Below are 23,859 nucleotides of genomic sequence, written 5' to 3'. Positions count from 1 at the left end.
CATCCTAATGTAAATCTGAGTGCAGCATGCACTGTAGAGCAGCATATGAGCAGTTCATAAAGGAACCAGCATAGATATACTCAGAATGCTACAAATAGTTTCCAATTATTGCCATTCCATCCGTGTTCTCACACCCCAACAATTGTTTGTTTCTTCCCCCCCCATTAAACAATAGATTGACATGTTAACCATACAACAGAGTTGCCAGATTTTCCACCATTCTAAATGGCGAGATGCCGCTGGTTGAGCTCTTGCAACTCACTGGCATCAAACAAATTTGGTCAGGCCCTCAAAACTCCCAAGGACTTCCAACAGACCAAGCAGTTGCTCTGCCTGCCAACCTCTCTGCCTGTACTTCAAATCAAGTCACTTCATAACATATATGGGTACACTATTAAAAATACAATTTTAAAAGTCTATGATAAGTAAAACATAATTTCTTCACATTTAATTTTTTTCTTGCTCGTCTTGATCATGGCTCAGTGAAAATGAGTTTTTAGTGGGAGAAGTAGAAATTCAAAAAGCAGTTAGAGTTAAAATGCTTTAAAGCGGATTATTTTTTAAAGAAAAAAATTACTCTAGAGTTTGGTACTGGAGAATAGTTCTTTTAAAGAATATACAGCTTTAGCTTTGATATTGACTATGCAACTTTAGACTTGACCACTAATAGTGACTGCAATTCTGCCTCATCCTATTTGCTGCATTACATATCCATGATTTGCAGCGCTAATAAATAAGTTAAATATTAAATCAAGAGAGAAGGAATTTGTACCATTATCAATGTATTTTCTTTTGAACTTCAATATGGATGACGCTTAAAAGTCTTTTCTTCCCCCTTCCCACAATTCTTCAATTATTAATGTTTTAGGACAGTACCGAAGGATCAAGAGTACCAAAGAGAACAAATAAAATTTCATTAATTTGCTCATATGTTTATTCATATTTATCCTTTGACAATTAAAACATCAGAAATGCATTCCGATGTTGAAGTTTTTATGGAACATGAAAGTATACAATAGCAGAGACCCACGAACATGGTTTCATGTAACAAGACACACTTTATGGGGAAAAAAGTGGAGCTATTTCAAATTGGCTTACACCATTCCATAATCTTTGATAATAAAACTGTGTTCACTTCATTAACAAACATCCCTACTCTGGCAGTGTGCTGTTAATGCAAGAAAGAGTGCTCAAAGTTGACCGCTAAAAGAGAAAATGTAACTTTGATGACTCAGGGCCCATGTCAACTTGCGACTGCCATACAATAATTGGCAGTCAGTATCTGGAAGTTCAGAAACAAGTGCCAAGACTCTGAAAATTCATCAGAAAGGATTTCTTTGCCTTTAAGAGTGCAGTTAGGATTTCACAGATTTAAACAGGACCAAGATAGGGAGCAGTAAAAAAAAAGATTGATGGATTATTTGCAATATATATCCTGAGATTGGCGCATGAGATTCTATTCAAATCACAAACTAAATATTTATTGGGTATGTAGGGTTACAGAACATCAAAGCAGTTCGGTAACTTGACTGAACTACCAAGATCATTTCACCCCTTGCAGCAATATGCTCATTTAAATATGATTCTATTCAAAAATAATATCAGTGCACTATAGAACATGAACATTCTCTTGTCTGCAAAACTAAGCCCAAAACTGACAGCAGTGCATTTTGGCAGTGTTCCTCCAATCTTTTTTGCATGCAGTCAATTCATGTTTGGCAAAGCTCATTCTTTGTGGTACAACAATTAAAAAGTGTGTCTTAGGGTTATCGGCGAGAGAGTTAACGTTGAAATGGAAGACGCACCATATTTCAATGCTGAGGCAACACATGTGGTGCATTGTTGGCTTGATATTTAATCACGTCTGCAGTTAAGGTTGCAGTCTGTTAACCGAAAGCTGAATTTTCTGCATGGAGTTTACATATCCACCCGAGAGGGAAGGCAGGACCTTAATTCTCAGCTGCAAGACAGTATCCCCACAGTACAGCTAGCTTTGATTTTTGTGCTTAAGCCCTGGAGTAGGCCTGGAACCCACTACGTTGTGAACACAAAGACAAGTGTGCTACCATCTGAAATACAGTTGGACACCTACATTTTTGAAGGCCAAGGGGATTAGATGAGATGCCCAAATATATCTAGCAGAAAGACTATTAAGAGCAGGAAAGGCCTGTGTATCAGGCGACCAACAAGGCATATCCTCAGGTTTTAGTACATGTCCACCACCAATTTGCAGCAGAGGGTGGTGGACTTGGCTCAGTTTCACCCCTACAAGCAGTCCTCTCGCCCCCTAGAATGAAGTTCCTGCCATTCAACATTCAATGCACTCACACCCTCCCTCCTCCCCCCCATCCAAAGGTGGCTACGCACACCGATCTTGGGAGCAAAAATAAAAGCCATAATGCTGCAATTATGCTTTCCAAGGAGTTCCACAACAGTACTAGTTCTTACAAATATAATCTTCAAAGTAGCTGTCCCAAACCACCTTCCACATTTTCCATTTGCTGTTTCTTAAGTACCATTGGATTGCCTTAGATAATCTCTGAGGTATAGCTGTAATACCTCCTCCAGGTGTGTATTTTTTGCTAATATCTTGGTAATGGGCCTCACTCAAGACAATAGATCCTTACTGTATCAATTTGGAGTAGACCAGAATTATGACATATCCCCAACTGGATTGTTTAGCTTCAACGGATGCTTTTTTGTCAACCTTTTTTCTTTATCTGCCAATGTGAATTCATTTGGTTTTATAACACAATCCCTTAATATAACTCAATTTGAGAAAAAATATGACGACTAATCTTGAAATGTAACCACCACATATTCTCATTTGGCTGGGCTCTTTTTTTTCATTTTAACCAATGGCATATAAATATGAAGCACAATGGTCAGAATCAAGGGCAGCACATTTATTTAATTCATTATGTGTTGTATGCATGTCATTTGCTATGGTTCTTATCATTTATGCTCATGATTCTGTGTGGAGTAAGGTGTTAAATGGCTGCAGTGTTTCACTTAGAGCCTACTGAGATTCATGTGTTAGATCCCCTTTGTTTATTTATCAGGAGGCCACTGAATCGGAGTCAATTGTGTCTAGCAACGTGGCTGCTGTCAAGTGCTGCCTGCTTTCTGGATCTTCTATCATTTAAATGGAGCTGCAGGATGACATGGATGTGTTATGTGCTTGACATCCAATCACCTAATTCTCTCTTACTCTAGGCATTCACCTGATGCTAGGTACAGCTTCGACATGGCTATTAAATTGTCGAATACAAACCATTGCCTAATTGTTCCAGTATATGAAATCTGTCTCTAGGATACATCATCACATGGCCACCCAGAAGTTTAACGGTAGCCATGAAGCCATTGCCCAGTGTAACAAGTGTGAACCTGACACCTTATGGGTGGTGAGGAGATTATTAATTAATTCATGAATAAAGACATACACATTTTGAGCGATAGCAGTAGACAGAATAATATTACCCCATTCCTTTCTTGTGCAGTTATAATTTTTTCCTCCTCTGTAGCTTTAGTTTTACCACTGATCTCTTACAATCATCAGCACTTATTCTGGTCTTGTAACTGGTAGAACATCAGGGACAAAGTTAATTGATTATCAGTTAATAAGTTTAGACTGGAGGAAGGCAAGGCTGATAAGCAACGAGGAGCTTAGCTAAACAGGCTAAATTCTCTGGGAGACAGGAAATTGTCTAGAGCTATAGGGACCAAGATAAGGCTGGTCAAGCAAAAGCAACTTATTTCAACAAGACATTTGTACTAAATTCTTTTGTTAAGTGCAGGTTATTTCAGCATTTTAAGTTGTACTGCTTCATTGCCAAGCACTGAACAATTAAAATTAAACATATACCATATTTTCACAGGCTCTTACTTGAATCCATTCTCACATGGAGGAGATGGTGGCATAGAGATAACCACTGGACTAGCAATCCAGAAACCAAGGCTAATGTTTTGGGGATACAGGATCCCACCACAGCATTTAATTAATACATCTGCAATATAAAGTTAGGCTTAGTAGTGGTGACCCTGACAAATATTGTTGTAAAAACCCATCTGATTCACAACTGCCCTTTAGGGAAGGAAATTTGCCATGGCCTGGCCTACATGTGACTCCAGATCCACAGTAATGTGGTTCGCTCTTAACTGCCCTCTAAAATCACCTAGCAAGCCACTCAGTTCAAAGGAAATTAGAGATGAGCAACAAGTGTTGGCCTTGCCAGTGATACCCACATCCCATGAAAGAATAAAAGCAATCATAGCATCTATAGCAGCAATGTGAGTATTTGTGAAATCCACCAACAATCTGCCGGCATGTATTATACATCCCCAATTACTCTTGAGGAGCTGGTGAGGAAGGGCTATCATCTTGGCAACTAAGTGGACTGCAAAGCCATTTCAAAGGGCAATTAAGCGCTGATTGCATTATTGTGGATCTGGAGTCACCACAGATGCCAGTCTGAGTAAGACCACTAAGATTATTCATCCAGCAAAAGGCAGTGAGTGAAGAATGGTTTCATAATACAAAATTGCGTGCTCAAAATCAATCAAACTCACTTACATTCCAGGAGGAATTACTCAATCATTCCTATCCTGGACAGGACGTGTGGTGACAGTCACTATATACAGCCTAAAAAATGGCAACTAATGGAAAGAGAATGTCTAGGCAGAGCTACGTGACTCCATTATCAATAGATCATGTAAGTCAAAGCTCCTGTCACAGCTTGTTGCAAATGGTGGTGTAAAATTAACCAGTAATGGGAAGAGGCAACTCTGTGAACGCAAAATATATGAGTGCAAATGACAATGAACTTACAGCCAACATCAGCCAGAAGTGGTGACTGGAAAATGCTTTTTGGCCTCCACTCAAGGTCCCAACCATCACAGATGCCAGTCTTCAGCCAATTTGAGTTATTTCATGTGACATTAAGTGCACTGGTTACAGCAAAGTCTACAGGTCCAGCAACATCCTAGCTATAGAGCTGAAGACCTGTTCTCCAGAACTAACTACATCTCTGGGAAAGCTCCAGTACAGTTACAATACTGGCATCTATCTGACCATGTAGAAAATTACCCAGGTATTTCCTGACTATGAAATACAGAATAACTCCAACCCAGCCCAGTTAAGGTCCTAACCATATTCAATGATCCTGCTCCATCATTTCTGCCACCATCAAACACATCTTCCCCTTGCAGCATTCTGAAGGGACCACTCCCTGCGGGTACTCAGGTCCATTCCTCAATCAGCCTCAACACTTCCTTCCTTTATATAATACATATAGGACCCTTCCTTTATATAATACATATAGGACATATAGCACAAAAACAGGCCATTTCGCTTCCCAGTCCAGGCCTGTGCTTATGCTCCAGTTGAACCTGAAGATGAGTACATTTACTTTTGTTTACCACAAGGCCACTCATGGCAACTTACCTTGCAAGCACGAGAGGTGCAATACCTGTCCTTTTACCTCCTCGCTCTCCATCATCCAAGGCCCCAAACGCTCCTTCATTATACACATATAGTTCTTTCAATTTTGTATACTGTACTGACTGTTGAAAATATGGTCTGCTCCACACTGGGAGGACCAAACACAGGTTGGGTGATCACTTTGTAGAATACCTCCATTAATTCCTCAACTGTGATCCCAAGCTTCCAGTCATTTGTTATTTATATTCTCCACCTTGCTCTCATGATGACATCTCTGTCCCCACTCTCCAGCACTGCTTCAGTGAAGCTCCACATAAGAGAAGTAACATTTCATCCAATGATGAGGTGCTTTACAGCCTCCTAAACCTCAGAACCGGAGGAGTTCAACAATTTCACACCACAATCTCTACCTATTTTATTTCCTTTTCAGTTTCACTCATTGCTCTTGTTTCTGCTTTCAGATGGCAACTGCTCAGCATCTGCAATTCACACCTCCTCAAGGCACATCTTTTGTTTCTTGATTTGTCCCATTGACAAGTCCTTTAATCCTGGACTACCAACTTTCCTGTCATTTAAATCTTTCATCTTCTATTTTATCAGAGAATTTCCCTTTTCATTTTCTTCCCACTCTTCTCTCTTTCACTTGTTTAAAACTCATTACATTTCTAACTTTCCAATTCTGATGAAAAACCACTAGATGTTGATTTGATGCAATGTCACATGTATTAGTATACAATGAAAAGTATTGTTTCTTGCGTGCTATACAGACAAAGCATACCGTACACAGGGAAGGAAAGGAGAGACTGCAGAATGTAGCGTTACAGTCATAGCTAGGGTGCAGAGAAAGATCAACTTAATGCGAGGTAGGTCCATTCAAAAGTCTGATGGCATCAGGGAAGAAGCTGTTCTTCAGTCAATCGGTAAGTGATCTCAGACTTTTGTGTTGTTTTCCCGATGGAAGGTGGTGGAAGAGAGTATGTCCGGGGTGCATGGGGTCCTCGGTTATGCTGGCTGCTTTTCCGAGGAAGCGGGAAGTGTAGACAGTGACAATGGATGGGAGATTGGTTTGAGTGATGGACTGGCCTTCATTCATGATCTTTTGTAGTTTCTTGTGGTCTTCGACAGAGCAGGAGCCATACCAATCTGTGATACAACCAGAAAGAATGCTTTCTATGGTGCATCTGTAGAAATTGGTGAGAGTTGTAGCAGACATGCCAAATTTCTTTAGTCTCCTGAGAAAGTAGAGGCTTTCATGGGTTTTCATAACTATAGCATCTGCATGGAGGGACCAGGACAGGTTGTTGGTGATCTGGACACTCTCAACCAATTCTACTTCATCTCCACTGATGTAGATATGGGGCATGCCTTCCACTATGCTTCCTGAAGTCGATGACTATCTCCTTCGTTTTATTGACATGGAGGGAGAGATTATTGTCGTCGCACCAGTTCATCGGATTCTCTCTTTCCTGTACTGTGTCTCATCACTGTTTGAGATCTACCTGACCTGCTGACTATTTCCACCATTTGATGTTTTAACTTCAGGTTTCCAGCTCTGTAGTATTTTGATTTTGCATTAGTGTTTATTTCATTGCCACTTCCTTTTCAGGAATGCCCCCCGCTTTGAAGTTCTGCTATTATCCTTCATTGCTTTCTATTTCTCTTCTCGTGTTTCATCGGGCGTCCACCAAAAGTTGCTTTTACTGCTATATCTCCTCCTTCAATAACTGTCTCTGGGTTGAGAGACCAAACACAAATTGTGTGACCGCATTGCAGAACATCTCCATTCAGTCTGCAAGATGTCCCGAGCTTCCATTTGTCTGTCATTTTAATTCTCTACCTTGCTCTCGAGCTAACCTCTTTGCTCTTAGTCTCCTGCAATGTTCCAACACCAAGTTCAACAACTTTAGGGCACAATTTTTATCTTATCTTGTTTCCTTTTTCTTTTTAGTTTCAGTTTTACTTTTGTATTTCCTGGTTTCTGATTTTGCATGGTAGCTGTTCATCACCCAGCCATTCACACCTTCTCCAGAAACATCTTTTGTTTCTTGAGTTGTTCAATTGAGACAATTTAGGCCCTGAGCTCCCAAGAATTTTGTGATTTAATCTCTCCTGCCTTCCACCCTAGCACAGAATTCCCTTTCATTCTTTTTCACTTGCTTCGAACCAATGACATTTCTAACTTTCCCACTTCTGATGAAACGACATTGACCTGAAACGTTAACTCTGTTTTACTCTTCACAGATGCTGCCTAACCTAGTGGTATTTTCAGCATTTTCTGTTTTTGTTTCCAGCATTCGATATGATTGTGTTACTCTCAGCTTTCAGCAAAGTGATGGAATAAGTTGTTAATAGAGCTACCAAATTGCACTTACTCACCAATAAACTGCTCATCAATGCCTCATTAGATTCTGTCTGGACCACTTTGCTCCAGACCTCACAAAAGGCCAAGGCCAAACATGGACAAAAAAACTGAATTCTGGAGGGGAGGATACTGTGACTGCCTTTGTCATTCAGGCAGCATTCAACGGAGTAGATAAATGCTTAGTCACAAAATCAGTAAAGTTCACTGTCAACTCCAATCACAGGGAACTTGCTTTAAGAATAAAGCTAAAGTAGGCGATGTCTGTAGAGCCCTCTTCCACCATATTATAAAGGCAAGTGTCATGAAGATTAGCTTTATGCCAAATAATGATTTTTAATCCACAAGCTGGAAATCTGAATTGAACTTTTAAAAACAGACATTTTAAAACAGAGGTGAAATTGACTTGAACTCACAACTAACCCCAAATTGAATTACCATCAGTCTATCTGCAAAACACAAAGACAATGACATCAGGCGAATAAGATGGGCTCACCTCTTGTCTCATTAGTAAAGTACCTCTGGCAATCACCTGAGGTATTAAACTGTTGGAGACAGGTTATTAAGTAAGACTAATTGAACAATGGGAGCTGGTGAAGTTAGGTCCCAGACATGAGCTAATCATGTCACATTTGGAAAGCATGGGCATGGATTCTCTCTTGAATCTCCATGGCAGCTGAAGGAAGGTCTCGTGAAAAGTCAATCCTTTGTATGCTTTAAGATCATTTTTTCTCAGCAGAACGGAGGGCACGCAGCTTCAGGAAAAAGCCCCAAGTGTGGCCCTCTCTCCCTCTTTTCTCCAACCCATCTGGTAAACTTTGGGTCCCAGTTGCTGACTGTGATCATCCATGGATGCCCAACTGCAGATAGAGATTTCTGAAAAGAAACCAACCCAACAGTACCCATCTCCCGAAGAATAACCAATTACATCTTTAAATGGATGTCATCTGCAACAGAAGCATCAAGATCATTGATTTAGCCTGAAGCCAGCCAAGTCACCCAAACAGGCAGTTATTCTGTTTTAAAAGCAAATTACTGCGGATGCTGGAATCTGAAACCAAAAGAGAAAATGCTGGAAAATCTCAGCAGGTCTGGCAGCATCTGTAAGAAGAGAAAAGAGCTGACATTTCGAGTCCAGATGACCCTTTGTCAAAGCTTGGGTCATCTGGACTCGAAACGTCAGCTCTTTTCTCTCCTTACAGATGCTGCCAGACCTGCTGAGATTTTCCAGCAATTCTGCTTTACTTTTTATTAAAAATGGATTCCAATTTAGCCAACCTATCCTTCCTCACTTTCTATTCTGCATGTGTGTGTCTCTGAACTTGGAAGTGTGCGCGCACGCTGCAAGTCGTTGCATACTTTATTATTTTACTTAGATTGGTTCAAATCTAATAAAACTAATACCCTTCTTTGTTAAGTTCAAGAAGGCCTGCCCTATTGGTTCTTTTATGATCACAGCGCATAAACAGTTAGGTACTCACTGAATTGCAAAGTATATCCTTTCTAAATAAAAATAAAACCTGTGATGGTCAAGCGAGGGGGCAAAAAGGAAAGCCACCTGACCCCTCCTCACCTGGTCACAATAAAAAGGTACACACAGGAGACAAAAGGTTTTCAAAAGTTGTGATAGACCTCGGTGTAATTTTTGTGGGTATATATTATTGTTAAGTTTGCCTCCAGCATTGCCTCTTTTAGCTCCCAAAAATAGCCCAATGCAAATCCAACAGTTAAGTTGAGTATAGGTCAGACATCCAATCTTTCAACTCATCCGTACCACATACAGGAACAGTTTGCTAAAAATCAGGGCTCTGACATAATGATAATACAAGTTGTTCCATACAAATTCCTCCAGAATCTGGTTTCTGGATACAAATTCTGAATACAAATTCATTGCATTTACTAGTCCTGTGCGGCTCAGGATCGGGTGGGGAGGTATGCCATGCAGGGCTCAGTCTGGGTGTTTAAAATAGTTACTTTGAAACTAGAAGTACTTTTATTTCTTCCAACTCCTTTAGAGTAACTATTAGCATGATATTAGCAGAAGCATCTGAAGTTAGCACTTTAAGCTGCTTTGTCAGATGGTTCCCAGCACAATTGTCCAGGGGAAGTTAGCACTTCTGGACAATTGTGTAAAAATCCTTACCTGGGTCCTTCTGAGAGGGATTTTCGAGTGCATTTTTTGGGTTAACTATCAGTTAGGAAGTTACAGGCCAATATTTAATGTTTCCAATATATCTGCTGTGTGTTCAGGAGCCCATTTGTAATAAGTTCTACTTTGCCAATCAATAAAAAAGGGTCAATCTTTTTTAATACATTGCTCCAACGAAGGTTTGACTGGATTCCAGGTAACTAGAAACGGTTCAACAGTTTGAGGAAAATTAATTAGAGAGTTGCTAACTGGGAACAACCCCATCTCTAACCGCCACACCCCTCCAGTTTACTGTTCTTTTTTCAGGAAAATCTTCATTGTATTCCATGCTGAGAGGTGGAGATACTTTAAAGAGTCAACATTGACAAATATTTATAAATCCGGTACATTCATTCTTCAAACTCCTGAGATTGGTCTCTGCAATAAGCAAAGATGTTATAGACAAAAACAGAAAGGAAGAAACAAATACGTACAATATCTTCCTCCTCATCCTTCAGCATCTCTCCATTTTCTTTAATGTCTCCTTTTGCAGTTGAGGCTGGTTTTTGTCTCCTTTTACGATTGCCTCTTACAACTTCTTCATTATTGCATGTAGATGGTTCCTTTCTCAAAATAGATATCCTGAAGCAGAGTAGGAGTAAACAATATCAGTAGAAAGTCCATAAATTTAATAAAATTACTTTCTCCCTTCTTGAGGCCCAGATTTTTGTTGAGTCAGGTGATTCCAGAAGGGTGTCAGGAGAAACCCAATTCTGAGATTCCCACCTCTATTCCCACTTCCAGCCATTTTCTCAATGCAGGATAAGGGCCTCAGTCCCAAGGTGGGAGAACCAAAACAGCAACCTGATCCTGGAATTATTTTGTCGTTAGGCTTTGAAATAAATAAAAAGCAAGTGTTCTGTCAGTGTCTATTGTTAAATGGTACATTGTAAGCTCGATGTGCCTTTACTGCAAAAAATGAATAGAGGGCTCTGTCCTGAAAGAAACAAGCTGACCATTACATTCACTGACATTGTGCAAGTGCTGAGATGCATTAGAGTACCTTTACAATGGAGAGAAAGTGCTCTCATGCATCATTCAAAACTGAAGAAGATAATGCTTATGAACTCAATGTCATGAGCAGTGATTTAATCCCAAATGTTTACAATTAGAGTAAACAAAAAATACCTGCTGCTGCAGTGCATTAATTAACACCTTGCAGAGCTTAAAACCATAGCCACCTACTTTTGAAATTTCAATAGGCTTCATTGTGAGCGACAGCAGTTTGTTATTACAGCTGAGCCCATTATGAAAGTTTAGCCAAGTTTCAAAAGCACACGAACCATTAATCAATAGAAAGTTTAATTAACAGTTTTAATAGGTTACTGAAGGATTAGCCATCTAATGAAATAGATGTTTGTGTTACAACAGTTTGATCGTTTGAGAGAATTTAAATATTTTGTATGGTACTTTGAAGGAGAGTGGTGTTTGATGATAGTTCTCTCAGATTGTCACAAGATTCTTTTCCTTGTCAATTTCAAAGGCATCCTAATGTCTGCCCAAAGTGAGTACTGGGTGAATGGCTATGGAAGATACAAGTGGTGGGTGGGGATGGGATATAAGAAGAGTCATCGGTGGAAAGAGAAGGGGAGGGGTGTTTGGTCAAGGGGTTGACTGCCTGACATTCATTAAGACAAGTGAGTGAAAAACAGAGTGGGACATTTGAACCTGCCAGATGGGACCTGCCTCTGGAGGCAACAGGCCTTGACTTCATCTCTCCCCACTCCTCCCAACACAAAAACATGGTGGGAGAGCAGACCTTTGTAAAAGGAAACATATCTGGCAAGTCGGGAAAATTCCTGACTGGGCCTTCCCACCTCTTCCAGAAAATCTGGCCTTGAGAGTTTTAAGACAATCTCATTCGTTGACACTGTTTCAAGTGTGCAACTTCAATGAACTGTAAAACAAGAACTAGGCTCAGCATTAACACAAAGGTGCAGAGCATCTTTTCATTAATGCCAATATCTCTGCCAGAATTGGATTGGGGCAGGACTTATGTCTCCGTCTTGATCCTGATCGATTTTATTGGATCAGCCTATGTAGGTCTCAAGGCATTATTGACATCTACTTTTTTTTAATTTATTGGTCACAAGTAAGGCTTACATTAACACTTCAATGAAGTTACTGTGAAATTCCCCTAGTCGCCACAGTCCGGCGCCTGTTCGGGTCAATGCACCTAATCAGAACATATTTACGTTCTTTAATGCGAATGTGTTACTGCTGATAACAGCTGATAAAAATGAAATTTTTGTAGAGAATGTTGTGTTAAATGTTTCATTTAGTTCACACAATCTTGAGAAAAACTAGATCCTGTGCTACTGTCTCTATACATCCACTGTCTTTCCATTAAGCGTATATTCCCAGTACTTGCTTTTCCTCCAAAATTGTATTACCTCAAACGTCTCCATATTAAATTGCTCCTGCCATCAGTCTGCTGATGCACCAGACTGTCTATGCCTCGTGTCTTTCAGAGTTCCCCAAAGGTAGTTAGTTATTGTGTCCACTGGATCACTTCAAAAACGCAAAATTGTTCAGCACTTACTTTTCTTTTGATTGCTGCAAACACCTTTCACTGCAAAATTTACTCCCGTGACTAAACTCCTCAGTTGTTCCATAATGACCACAGTTTTCACAGCAAAGTATACCGTCCATACTGGGTGGCTCCTCGGTGTTTGATGGGATGGGATTTCTGGACAGAGCTAAATACAGTGTTTGTTAATTTTAGGAACACAAAATAATGTCACAATAGAGAGAGTTTAAATTTTATAAACTAACATCTGCAACATTTAAATACAGGCATTATTTTCTTTCAAAAGTTGATTTTCTTGGTAAACTACTCAATATATTTTAAATTAAGACAATGAAATTAGGGTAAATGCATGCTTATACCTTATCCAGCCATACAGATCAGGAAAGTGTTGGGTTTAATTTCAGGAAAGTAATTTTTTCCAATTAATTTATGAGATGTGGACATCATTGACAAGGCCAGTATTTATTGTACATCCCTAACTGCCCTTGTGAAGGTGTTGATGAGCTGCCTTTATGAATAAAATTGAGAGATCTCCTTAGCTGATTCAGAGGACAGTTAAAATTGTGACAGTTTGGAGACACATGTAGAGCAGTCTAAGTTAAGGACTCCAAGTCCAGGTTTTCATCTAGTGATGGAAGCAGGAATGACAAATTCTTCGAATTTTTACAGTACTTTCAATTTTGCAGGACTCCATGTTATTTCTGTGCGGCCTTTACATGGGTCCAAGAAGCCTTGAATCTTACCCCACATGAACCTCTTCCGAGGTTTAAGTCACCACTGAGCACCCTACAGGAAATTTGAATTTCCACCTCCTGCTATTTTTGTGCACTGATGTGGGTTCTGGAAGACCTAAGAAAACCCACCTTGGTGAGTTTGTGACCACTGGTGGAATCCTGCTGAGGAATCAGGGACATTCTGACAGGTCAGTGTTAAATGTTTTGACAACTTCAAATAATACCATTGTAATGCAAATGATCCAACTACACCGATCCACAGTTGTTCAAGTGTTGAGATGCATTAGAGTACTCTTTCCAATGGAAAACATGATCTTATACATTCAAAACTGAAAAAAGACTGCTTGCGATCAATAGTGTAATGACCTGAAGTGATTTAAATACCCAGATATCTCTTAAATTAAAACAAAGCTTCAGCAGTTTTCAAGAAAAAAAACAGCCCCTACACTGTTTTGATTGAAAGGAAATCTGGACAAAGTTGAGAAGACTGCCCATTTGTTTTTCCAGTTTCAATAGATCACATTGTTTAAATTTTCAAGGGGTTGTTATTACAGCTGAGCCCATTATGAATGCTTTAATATGTTTCAAAAAGTTCCAGGACTAATTATCACACTGATGGGCTGTGTTCATAGTTTGACTTCTAATTTTAAGAGACTATTAAAAGGTTATCTAACTTTAATGTATTAAGTGAATCAGTGTTTACTTTTACAATAGTCTAACCACTTGAAAGCCACTGAATGAACATTTGAGTAGGAATGTGCTTGAATGACAGCTCTATTAGGTTTTAAAAGTTATTTTTTAATGCTAATTTCAAATAGATCCTGACATCTGGCCATAGAGGATACTGAGTGAGTGTCTATGGAGGATACTTGGGAGGGGGGGTGGGTAGCAAGGAGTGCAAGGGCCAAGGAAGGAACAGGAGGCAACATGGAGAGGTGTGTGTGGGTGAGGGGTGAGGTTTAGGCAGTCTAAGAATTGCATTAGGAGTTGGCCTTCTAACCAGTCCACCTCTGCATCCACATTCCTCCAGCACTCCTCCCAAACTGCATAATAAAGAACAAAGCACAAAGAACAATACAGCACAGGAAATAGGCCCTTTGGCCCTCCAAGCCTGTGCAGCTCCTTGGTCCAACTAGACCAATTGTTTGTATCCCTCCATTCCCAGGCTGCTCATGTGACTAATGGCCCACAAAACCTGACTCTTCCAACGACATCTGAGACAAAAAAATGTCAGGAAAGGATTTGGAGACAGGCTCAGGTTTTGAGAGTCAGGAATGAGCCCGACTTGCTTTTTCCCCACCCGAGATGAAAATCCTGGCCTAAAGTAAAAACGTTTACTTATTAGTCACAAGTAAGGCTTACATTAACACTGCAATGAAGTTACTGTGAAATTCTCCTAGTCGCCACAGTCCACGTCTGTTCGGGTCAATGCACCTAACTAGCATGTCTTTCAGAATGTGGGAGGAAACCGGAGCACCCGGAGGAAATCCACGCAGACACAGGGAGAACATGCAAACTCCACACAGACGGCGACCCAACCCGGGAATCAAACCCAGGTCCCTGGTGCTGTGAAGCAGCAGTGCTAACTGACCACAGTGTTACCGTGCAGCCTAGGTCTCCTTCCTTAAAGGACATTAGTGAACCAGGTAGGATAGCAATCTGGTTGCTGCATGGTCACCATAGCAGGTATTAACTTTTCAATTCCAGAATTCATTTCAATAATTGAACCTATATTCCCAACTGCCACAGAGGGATTTGAACACTGGATCATTAGTTGAGGTCATTGGAATTTATACACATACCTATAATCAACGAGTTACATTGTCATACAACACCAATATAATCCAAAACTATGACAAATTGGGCAACATAAACTATACAAGGCAACCAGTCATGAGATATTACTGATCAGTGAAACATGGCTTTATTGCTTATTAAAGATGAAACATTATTCAACAAAAGGAGGTATATTCACTCTTAAAATATTTAGAATACAGATCAATATACTGTAAAAGAATAGCTAACAACATTACTTTAGAAGCACAACTGAAAAAATCTTGTAAAATGTTCATACATGCACACCAACTATGAAAAGCATCCCAAGATGCTCTGCTGACCTTCCTGTGCTGTTGGAACACTCCATGTTGTTGTCGCAGTTGCTTTCCTTATCCTTTCTACTTCTGTTTCATCGGTGATGATCTCCAAAGCATCAAACTCATTTACTCGGAACTGAAGCCAAAGAAAATTTATTGATTTGAGATTAATCAGTTTTATTAATACTATTCACATACTTGGTTATTCTGAATCCAGAAAATATCCAACCCAACAAATCAAAGACATGTGACAACTAATCACAGTGCACATCAGTAGATGAGAAGAAAAAAGATAATTACAACCAGTTAGAAATTTGTGCAATCTTTCTACAAAATGTTATATTCTGCTTAGAGAATATATCCATGCACTTTGTATCAAATATATCATTTCATAATTTGCTTAAAAAATTCAGTTCACTGTAATTTTAATATTATTTTGAAGATTAGATGTTAACTGTTCAAATTTTACCTTTAAATTGCTCCCTGGCAGTGTTGCTATTCCATCCTTCCAGTCCATTGCACTGAAAACATCAAAGTCCTTGCTATCAGTAGCAGGGGCACAGTCACTCACAATGCTTTTCTCCATTGCTGAATTTACTGTCGAGCAAGAAATCTATTGAAGGGAAAGGAGAGCTTTGGATGACATCAGATTTGACCTGCAGCTATACCCAAATAAGGCATTTTGACCAAATGTTAATTTGATGATTCTGTTTATTCTTTAAATTCTTTAGCCCCAAATTTACCTCTTTGGCAGGACATGCAGCTGCAGACGAGGTGGACAGTAAACAATCTGGTAATTTGTATGGTGAAGATGGAGAGATTCAAACTCAGGAGCTTCATCTAAATGAACCTAGTCAATCTTCTGCCCGAACCAGGTGGGATGCATTAGCTAGTTGGGAGTAGGATTATGGGTGAAGGCCATTGCCAGGAATCCAAAGGAATGGTTCCTAGCACTCATGCAAGTGGTTGGGAAGGGGTTCATGAAAGAAAGGGAAGTCTAGTGACTTCTTCTAGTCCTGGCTCTTCCAGCTGCTGGTTGGTCTGATAAGGAAATCACAATGGCTGATCCAAAGCTTTCAAGTCAGTAGTTCAGGATTAGAGAGGGAGGAAGCAAAGGCGTGGGATGAAATTCTTTGGACTGTATCACATTGTTTACAAAGTCTTGGGGATGCTTGTGATTTTGTATAGTGTGCAGATACTCAAGTTAGACCACTGAAAAGGGTATCTTGACAAAGATGGACAGATTTTTAAATCGGTAAGGGAATCAAGGGTTATGGGGATACGGCCGGAAAGTGGAGTTGAGGATTATCATATCAGATCAGTCATGATTTACTAAGTGGTGGACCAAACTTGATGAGCTGAATGGCCCACTGATCTTATAGTTGCAAAGGGTATATTAGTTCATAGCTGCCAATCTTGCAATGTTGTGTTATGACTCAAATAAAGTAAGCACCCTGGATTGCCCGAGAATGCCAAAGTGGCTCTGGCCTGTGTAAAGGGTACCACCATATGTGATTGTGTGTTCATTGTCACATTGTCCAAAGATGTGCGGGTTAGGTTGATTGGCCAGGTTAAAAATTGCCCCTTAGAGTCCTGGGATGCGTAGGTTAGAGGGATTAGTGGGTAAATATGTGGGGGTAGGGCCTGGGTGGGATTGTGGTCGGTGCAGACTCGATGGGCCGAATGGCCTCCTTCTGCACTGTAGGGTTTCTATGATTCTATACAGCTATATATCTCATGGTCCGTGAAGATATAGTAATGTGGGTGACACCTGTAGATTCCAGACTCCCTGGACTAGAGAGAATGCTGCAGTGCAATAGCAATCTACTGCAGTCATGTTTCTGCTGACTGTTTAAGATTGACTGACTCTAGTTGTGAACAGTGCCACAGTAACCTGCTATATATACCTTTGGACACAGGAATGCAGATATGAGCAATATTCCTGTGAGCGCTTGGAAGGATTCCAACACAGAAATTAAGAACAGTGGTTTGAGCTGATCTGCATGAGACTTGCAGCAGAACTGTCGCAGCCGCTATACTAAAACACAGCTTTGAGGCACTGTTCTTCAGACATATTGAGGTACAAATGCTTCAGATGATATACACAGCTTGGAGCATAATTGGGTCTGTAATAAAACATCATCTGCCAGCTAATCCTTGTTGCTCGTTTTCTTCCTCTAGGAAACAAAAATAATGGTATTGCCACAAAAAAACCCCAAATCATAGCCCCTTCTACACTGTAGGGATTCTATTTGGCCCAACAAGCCTGCGCTGACTCTCCGACAATTATCTTACCCAGGCTCTCTCCCCTGCCCTATCCGTGTAATCCCACATATTTCCCATGGTTAAGCCATCAAACCTACACATGGGACACTAAGGGGCAATTTAGCATGGTCAATCCACCCAACCTGCACATCTTTGGGCTGTGGGAGGAAACTGGAGCACCCGGAGGAAACCCACGCAGACATGGGGAGAACAGTCACCCAAGGCCAGAATTGTGCCCGGGTCCCTGACGCTGTGAGGCAGCAGTGCTAACCACTGTATCACCGTACACAAATGTGTGATAATACATACAAACCAAATCTTAACTTTTGAGAACTTTGCCAGGAGGTCAACAAATGAAAAAAAAAGCTTTTCCAAAATCTCCAGAATTATTTTGTTCTATTCCACTGTGACGCACAGCTCAAATGGTAGGCTGCAGACCCCTTTATCTTTTCCACAATATTGGCCCCATTTTCAAATAAGCATCACATTTAATGTAAAACTCAGAAGGGCACATACCTTCCTTAGCAGTCCATTTTAATGTCAGCAGCTCACTAGATTTTAGCAAAAATGTCACATGCTAACTTCTCACCAAATTATTATCCAGTCTTTTCAGTTAAAATGTTCTACTTAAACAGTATTCAAAAACAAAAAATGCTGGAAATACTCAGCAAGTCAGTCAGAATCCACATTATAATCCGTGGAAAGAACAAATAACCTTAATGATTTCGGAAAAGGTTTGAAAGGGTTGAGAGCTTAACATGAAATCTGTGCAAGGTAAATGCTTTCACAATCAGGAATACTTCTTTCAAAAAAAATCACAATCTAAACCATTTGATTGTTGAAATCCATGTATGAGTAAGCAACACATTCATGTTACTTTTTTGCATATTAGTGCCTTTTACTTTAAATGAGTTAACACCTGTGCATGGATCTACATTTTAAAAATGTAGCACAAGTGTGCTGGTATTATCCAGGAACAGCTGATGGGAACCTACCCTACCACTTAAAAGCTGTAATGTTAGCCATGCAGTAACTGGAAGCCTATCACCTTACCAATTGACAATTCTTCCTTTGTCAATCGAGTGAGTGTTGGCAATCTTTCAACCATGGAGGGAGGGATCTGAGCCCAAACCTAACCTGAAATAATCCACAATGGGCACATCCAGCAGGGCTTCCCAAAATGACTGGACAGTATTGACAACTTTAGCCAATTTGTCCATCTATAACTCACTTGATGCTGAAATCAATTGCTTTGTCTTACGATTAATACAGCTAAAACCAGCCAACTCAGATCAGTCCAAGGATGTAATGTTGGATTTTGCTGACTTGTACGGCACAGCTGTTTACCTCTGTAACTAGTCAAGACATCAAGAAGCCTGTTATCTAATATTTCATTAATTTGTTTATAAGTATTAAATTAGCCAGTGCCAATTAGCTTTTCAATAATGTAATTGTGTCACTGTCAAGTTCATTGTTAAGCAATTTGTAATCTTAAAAACGAAAAACACATATTGCCTTTCCCCTCCTCAGAAATTCCTGAAGCGTTTCAAAACCAAAGAGCAGGAGAGAGTGGAGGACTCAGAGACAGACAGCAACACCAAAAGAGTGGGAGGGGAGGAGGACCCCGAGACACGCAGCAACAAAGAGCAGCACCTAAAAGAGGAGGGGAGGAAAGTCTGGCTACAGACAGCAGCACCTAAAAGAATGAGAGAGAGGAGGAGGACCAGGAGACAGACAGCAGCATCTAACTGAGGTATTCAAGCCAATCCAATCTGTGGTTCAGAGTGGACTGACCATATTCTGAGAAATATCAAGTGTAATGTCACAGGAAAACAGGTTGTTGATTGGTTTGAGTATTTCTCTCATTTAGCTTTCAAAAAAAAGGTAATTTTACTAATTGTAAGGTTTTATTAGTAGCAATAATATTTAGGAATAGTAAAGCTCATTAGTTTGGCTGGTGAATACCACCTATTTCTCTTAATTAGGGATTTTCAAGAGAGGTAAATGGAACATCTACTGAAATAATAAAAGTATAAGCACAGGCAAGACAAGAGATATGGATTCAAATTTAATTAGTAAAATAATTAATCTCTAAGTTAGCAGGGCAAGTGATGTGTCATGGCTGCAGAATGTGGGAGCAATAGACACCCATGTGATCCAAGGGAAACGCATCTGCAGTGAGTGTCTACAGCTGGAGGAACTTCAGTTCAGAGTCATTCAGCTGCACCCTGCAGATGTGACATCTCAGAGGAAGAAAAAGTTACCTTAACTCTTTGTTCCAGGAAGCTGTCACGCCTTGTAAGAGGTCATCGAATTTGGTCCAAGGTTAAGAGGGTGTGACTGAGAACGAGGTAGATATGGAATCAAGGTCGAATGAAGGAGCCAATGTATCAAGCAATTAGCAAGAATGGTCTGTTGGCCTTTATTGCAAGAGGATTTGTGTATAAAAGTAAAGAAGTCTTGCTGCAATTGTATAGAGCCTTGGTGAAATCGCATCTGGGGTACTGCCATTGAGGAAGTGCATCAAAAAGATACCAGGCTGATCTCTGGGTTGGAGGGATTGTCCCCAGAGAAGAAATTGAGGAGATTGGGTCCAGAAGAATGAGAGGTGATCTCATCGAAGCATGCAAAATTCTTATGCAACTCGACAGGGTAGATGCAAGAAGGATGTTTCCCCTGGCTAGGAGACACATCTCAGAGGTAGACCATTTAAGATTGAGATGACAAGGAATTTGTTCACTCGGGGTGACAAATCTTTGGAATTCTCCACCGCAGAAGTCTATAGAAACTCAAATCATTGATATATTCAAAACAGAGATGATCAGATTTCTACACATTAAAAATATCAAGGGATATGTGGATAGTACAGGAAGTGGTAAGAGATCAGCCATGACTGAGTTGAATGGCTGAGCAAGCAAGGGGTTGAATGGCCTGCTGCTGTTCATGTGTTCATATGCTCTGAAACTATTTCCTTAAGTGGAGAGTCTTCTCAGGCCTTTACAGCTCCCAAAAGATCATTCCAGCCACCCGAATAGAAACCTCATCAGAATAGAAAGTGAAGAGCACAACCAAGTAATATAGTTAACACAGCAAGTAGACATGGTGTAAAATAGTTACAGAATGGGTGATTAAAGTTTTACACGTACAGGATCTCAAAAGCAGATATCTAAAACCAGACATTTCAATTTAATTCCCTTCACAAGAATTACAAATGAACTCCTCTCCATGCCCATAGCAAAACCAGACATCAAATTTGCAGTGTTTGTTGACACCAGGTTAGTGACCAAAAACCAGTACTGTGGCACTGCCATCATGTGAAGCTCCAAACAAACAAAAGCTTCTCTATCTTCTTAATCCCAAGGAGATCATTGCTTCGAAAGATCCACCTTCAGCGCAGGAGAAAGATGATAATGTTGAAAAGAGTGGGAAGTGAGACAGAAAAGTGAATTTTTTCTACATCATAATCAGTCAGGATGAATGAATTCAGGTTGCCTGGAGGATCCTGCAACATGTTCATACCCCATACTCCTCTGCCTCAAATTTCACCTCTTGCAGTACCTGGATGAAATGACATAGCACAAGTAAATCTGAGGAGTGTGGAATGGATGAGAGGGAATGACACCTTCACAGCAGAGGTTGGGGAAGCTGCCTTTGAAGTTATAAAGATTCAGAATTTGTGAAATCACCGTTGCAGAAAGATTTTCAAGGTATAGTCATGCCTATGTGCAGACTTAGGGGTCAGTCTGGCAAGATATGTCGCAACTGACAGATCTGATTCTTTGTTCCTGGACATCTTAATCTAGACTAGTCTCCAGAGGTGTGCCAGCAATGATTCCCCATCAGGAACAAGCTACCATGAGATAAGGTTAGTCGGTGTCCCACAGTCGTTTTACAGGCTGAGAGGTTAACCATCTCAGCCTGTCCTGAGAAAAAATGGCTGCAATTAGTTCAGAAAGGTGTGTCCAGCCACACAGGAGGAGCACGACATTGTAGTAAAATGAAATACTCTCAATGCTGTAAATCTGAAATAAAAATAGAAAGTGCTGGAAATCCTCCGCAGGTCTGGCAGTAACTGCAGAGAGAGGAAAAAAAAACAGAATTGTCTCATCTGAATACACTGTTCCGGAAAAGTCATATTCAACTCAAATCATTAACTCTGTTTTTCTCTCTTCACGGATGCTGTCAGGCCTGATGACTATTTCCAGCACTATTTTTATTATGGCATTCGAGTACAGCAAAATCCAAAGTCAATCCTAGGGCATCCGCGTACAAATTTAAGTTAAGTGAAGCTTCATGAATGCCAAGAAGACCCCATTCCGACATGAATGCATCTCTATGTAATCCAATATGCCTACTAATGCAGCCTACATCAAAAACAATACTCAAATGCCAAATGAAAACACAGCAATGCAGTAAATGTATGCAAAAGACTTTAATTTATTCACATCTTACAATGGCCTCTCCTTGTAAAAGGCCAAGGCTTTAGATAACTCCAGAAAATATCTTTTTCCGCTTAGTGTGCCTTGTCTCGAGTCAGGCCATCCATCTGTCGCTGCAGGTTAACTCCATATGACCCAGCTTCTTTACTAGAGTAGCTTCTCTTTCCTGCAGGATTGGATAGGAGATGGGAATATTCCCTGCTCTGGCTTGAACCACGTCAGCAGAGTTTCTTCAATTTCAGGACAGGCAGCCATTTTGGTCCTCTTCCTCGCTGGAGAGAATGCCTGCTTGTCTGTTCCAAGATATTTGCCTTGTGTTTCATAACGGTGGAAAAACTCAATGGTGGAATTTCTCACTCCTTTGCAATGTCCACTTTCCACTCCACACTACGGTATTCCAATTGCTGTATCAACATGACCTTCTCTTTGATCGACAGCATTTTTAACTTCTCACAGGTTCAGCCACACTCATAGGTTTTGCATGTCCTTTCACAGGCAGAGCTCGATGTCAAACCAAGCCTTGCTCAATGTGCTATGACTTTGCACTCTTACGTGGCTCAACTCTGCTCTGCATGGTTGGTGCAATCACATGGCAAACTTCAAGAAGTTTGGCTAATCCAGAGTTACCAATGGGGAACTTTGGCTCATCACAGACATTTTTCTGAGATTTGCTATTCTACTCGCAGGACTGGTTGACAATTTAGGCAAAATCAGAATTTGTGTAATCCGAGTTTGACTCAATTTCACTGCAGTTTGGCTTGTTTACACTTTGAACTTTGTACACTGATGTTGTACTTTAGTATTAATGGAGTTCAGAGTCATACAAAAACAGGTACCTGTATTTGGTGCTGACCTATTTGATCAGATGATGATTATTGGCATGGTGATGCACAGGCAGAGGTGCTGATGTATGGTCAGGTTCTAGTATGGGTACAGAATTGAAGAAAATCTCTTTCATTTATATTGGGATTAAGGAATAAAGCAGTGCTCCCCAAACTTTTTCCCACTGTGCACCGGTTTCCTCCCATCTAACCTGCACCCAAAGATGTGCAGGTTAGATGAATTGGCTATGCTAAATTATCCCTTGTCAGGGGACTAACAGGGTAAATGTGGGGTTATGGGGATAGGGCCTGGGTGGGATTATCGTTGGTGCATGCTCGATGGGCTGAACGGCCTCCATCTGCACTGTAGGGATTCTATGATTGATGATGATCCCATTTTGAGGCTTCAAAATCACCACCACCTTCTCAAGGGCAATTAGGAATAGGCAATAAATGCTGGCCTAGCCAGTGGTGCCCACAACCCATGAACAGGTTTTTTTTTAAGTCTTTCATTGTTATAATCTTTTAACAGCCTAATTTCAGTACTACTCTGCCACCTGTTGGACCTTGTTCAATCTTTTTTGTAGAAAAAGTGATTTACATAAAATACCAGCATATTTTCTACATACATATATTAATTATAAAATAGCATCAAGAGGCTAATGAAGATGGAAAAATTCAGAAATGAGAGTTACACGCAGAAATGTGAACTGACAACAACTGACATTCAAATGATTTTTCCCATGAACATAAAAAGGCTTAGGAGTTTACAGTAATAATGATATTCTTCTGGAATCCGAGCACATGCACTTAGGTAGACCCTTCTCTCAGCGATTTAACCCTTCTCCATAGGATTCGCTACTGAATGCAATCAATGAGAAATCACCGAAAGGATGAGAAGTCATCATTTTATATTATGAGTCTTGCTGTGACAATCCTGGAAACGCTACAACTTGTTCAATAAGGAATATTTGGATTGTTAATGGGATA

The 23,859-nt window shown here is 40.3% G+C and overlaps 1 protein-coding gene across 3 annotated transcripts in view; it reads right to left on the bottom strand.

The window, feature by feature from the left end:
* The window catches only part of l3mbtl3 (L3MBTL histone methyl-lysine binding protein 3), a 127,570-nt gene that overhangs the window by 91,770 nt on the left and 11,941 nt on the right, over positions 1–23,859 (bottom strand). For all 3 annotated transcript variants that reach the window (XM_078213718.1, XM_078213720.1, XM_078213719.1), the window contains exons 2-5: positions 15,814–15,957; positions 15,369–15,480; positions 12,530–12,686; positions 10,422–10,569 (exon numbers count right to left, since the gene is read on the bottom strand). In XM_078213718.1, coding sequence (XP_078069844.1) covers positions 10,422–10,569; positions 12,530–12,686; positions 15,369–15,480; positions 15,814–15,930 — 534 coding nt within the window. In that variant the 5' untranslated portion in view covers positions 15,931–15,957. The remainder of the gene's footprint in view (positions 1–10,421; positions 10,570–12,529; positions 12,687–15,368; positions 15,481–15,813; positions 15,958–23,859) is intronic.

The sequence above is a fragment of the Mustelus asterias genome, chromosome 5 (assembly GCF_964213995.1).
Source record: "Mustelus asterias chromosome 5, sMusAst1.hap1.1, whole genome shotgun sequence".
Classification (NCBI taxonomy): Eukaryota; Metazoa; Chordata; class Chondrichthyes; order Carcharhiniformes; family Triakidae; genus Mustelus; species Mustelus asterias.
The sequence above is the reverse complement of the archived record's forward strand: the minus strand, read 5'-3'. Positions and strand labels throughout refer to the sequence as shown.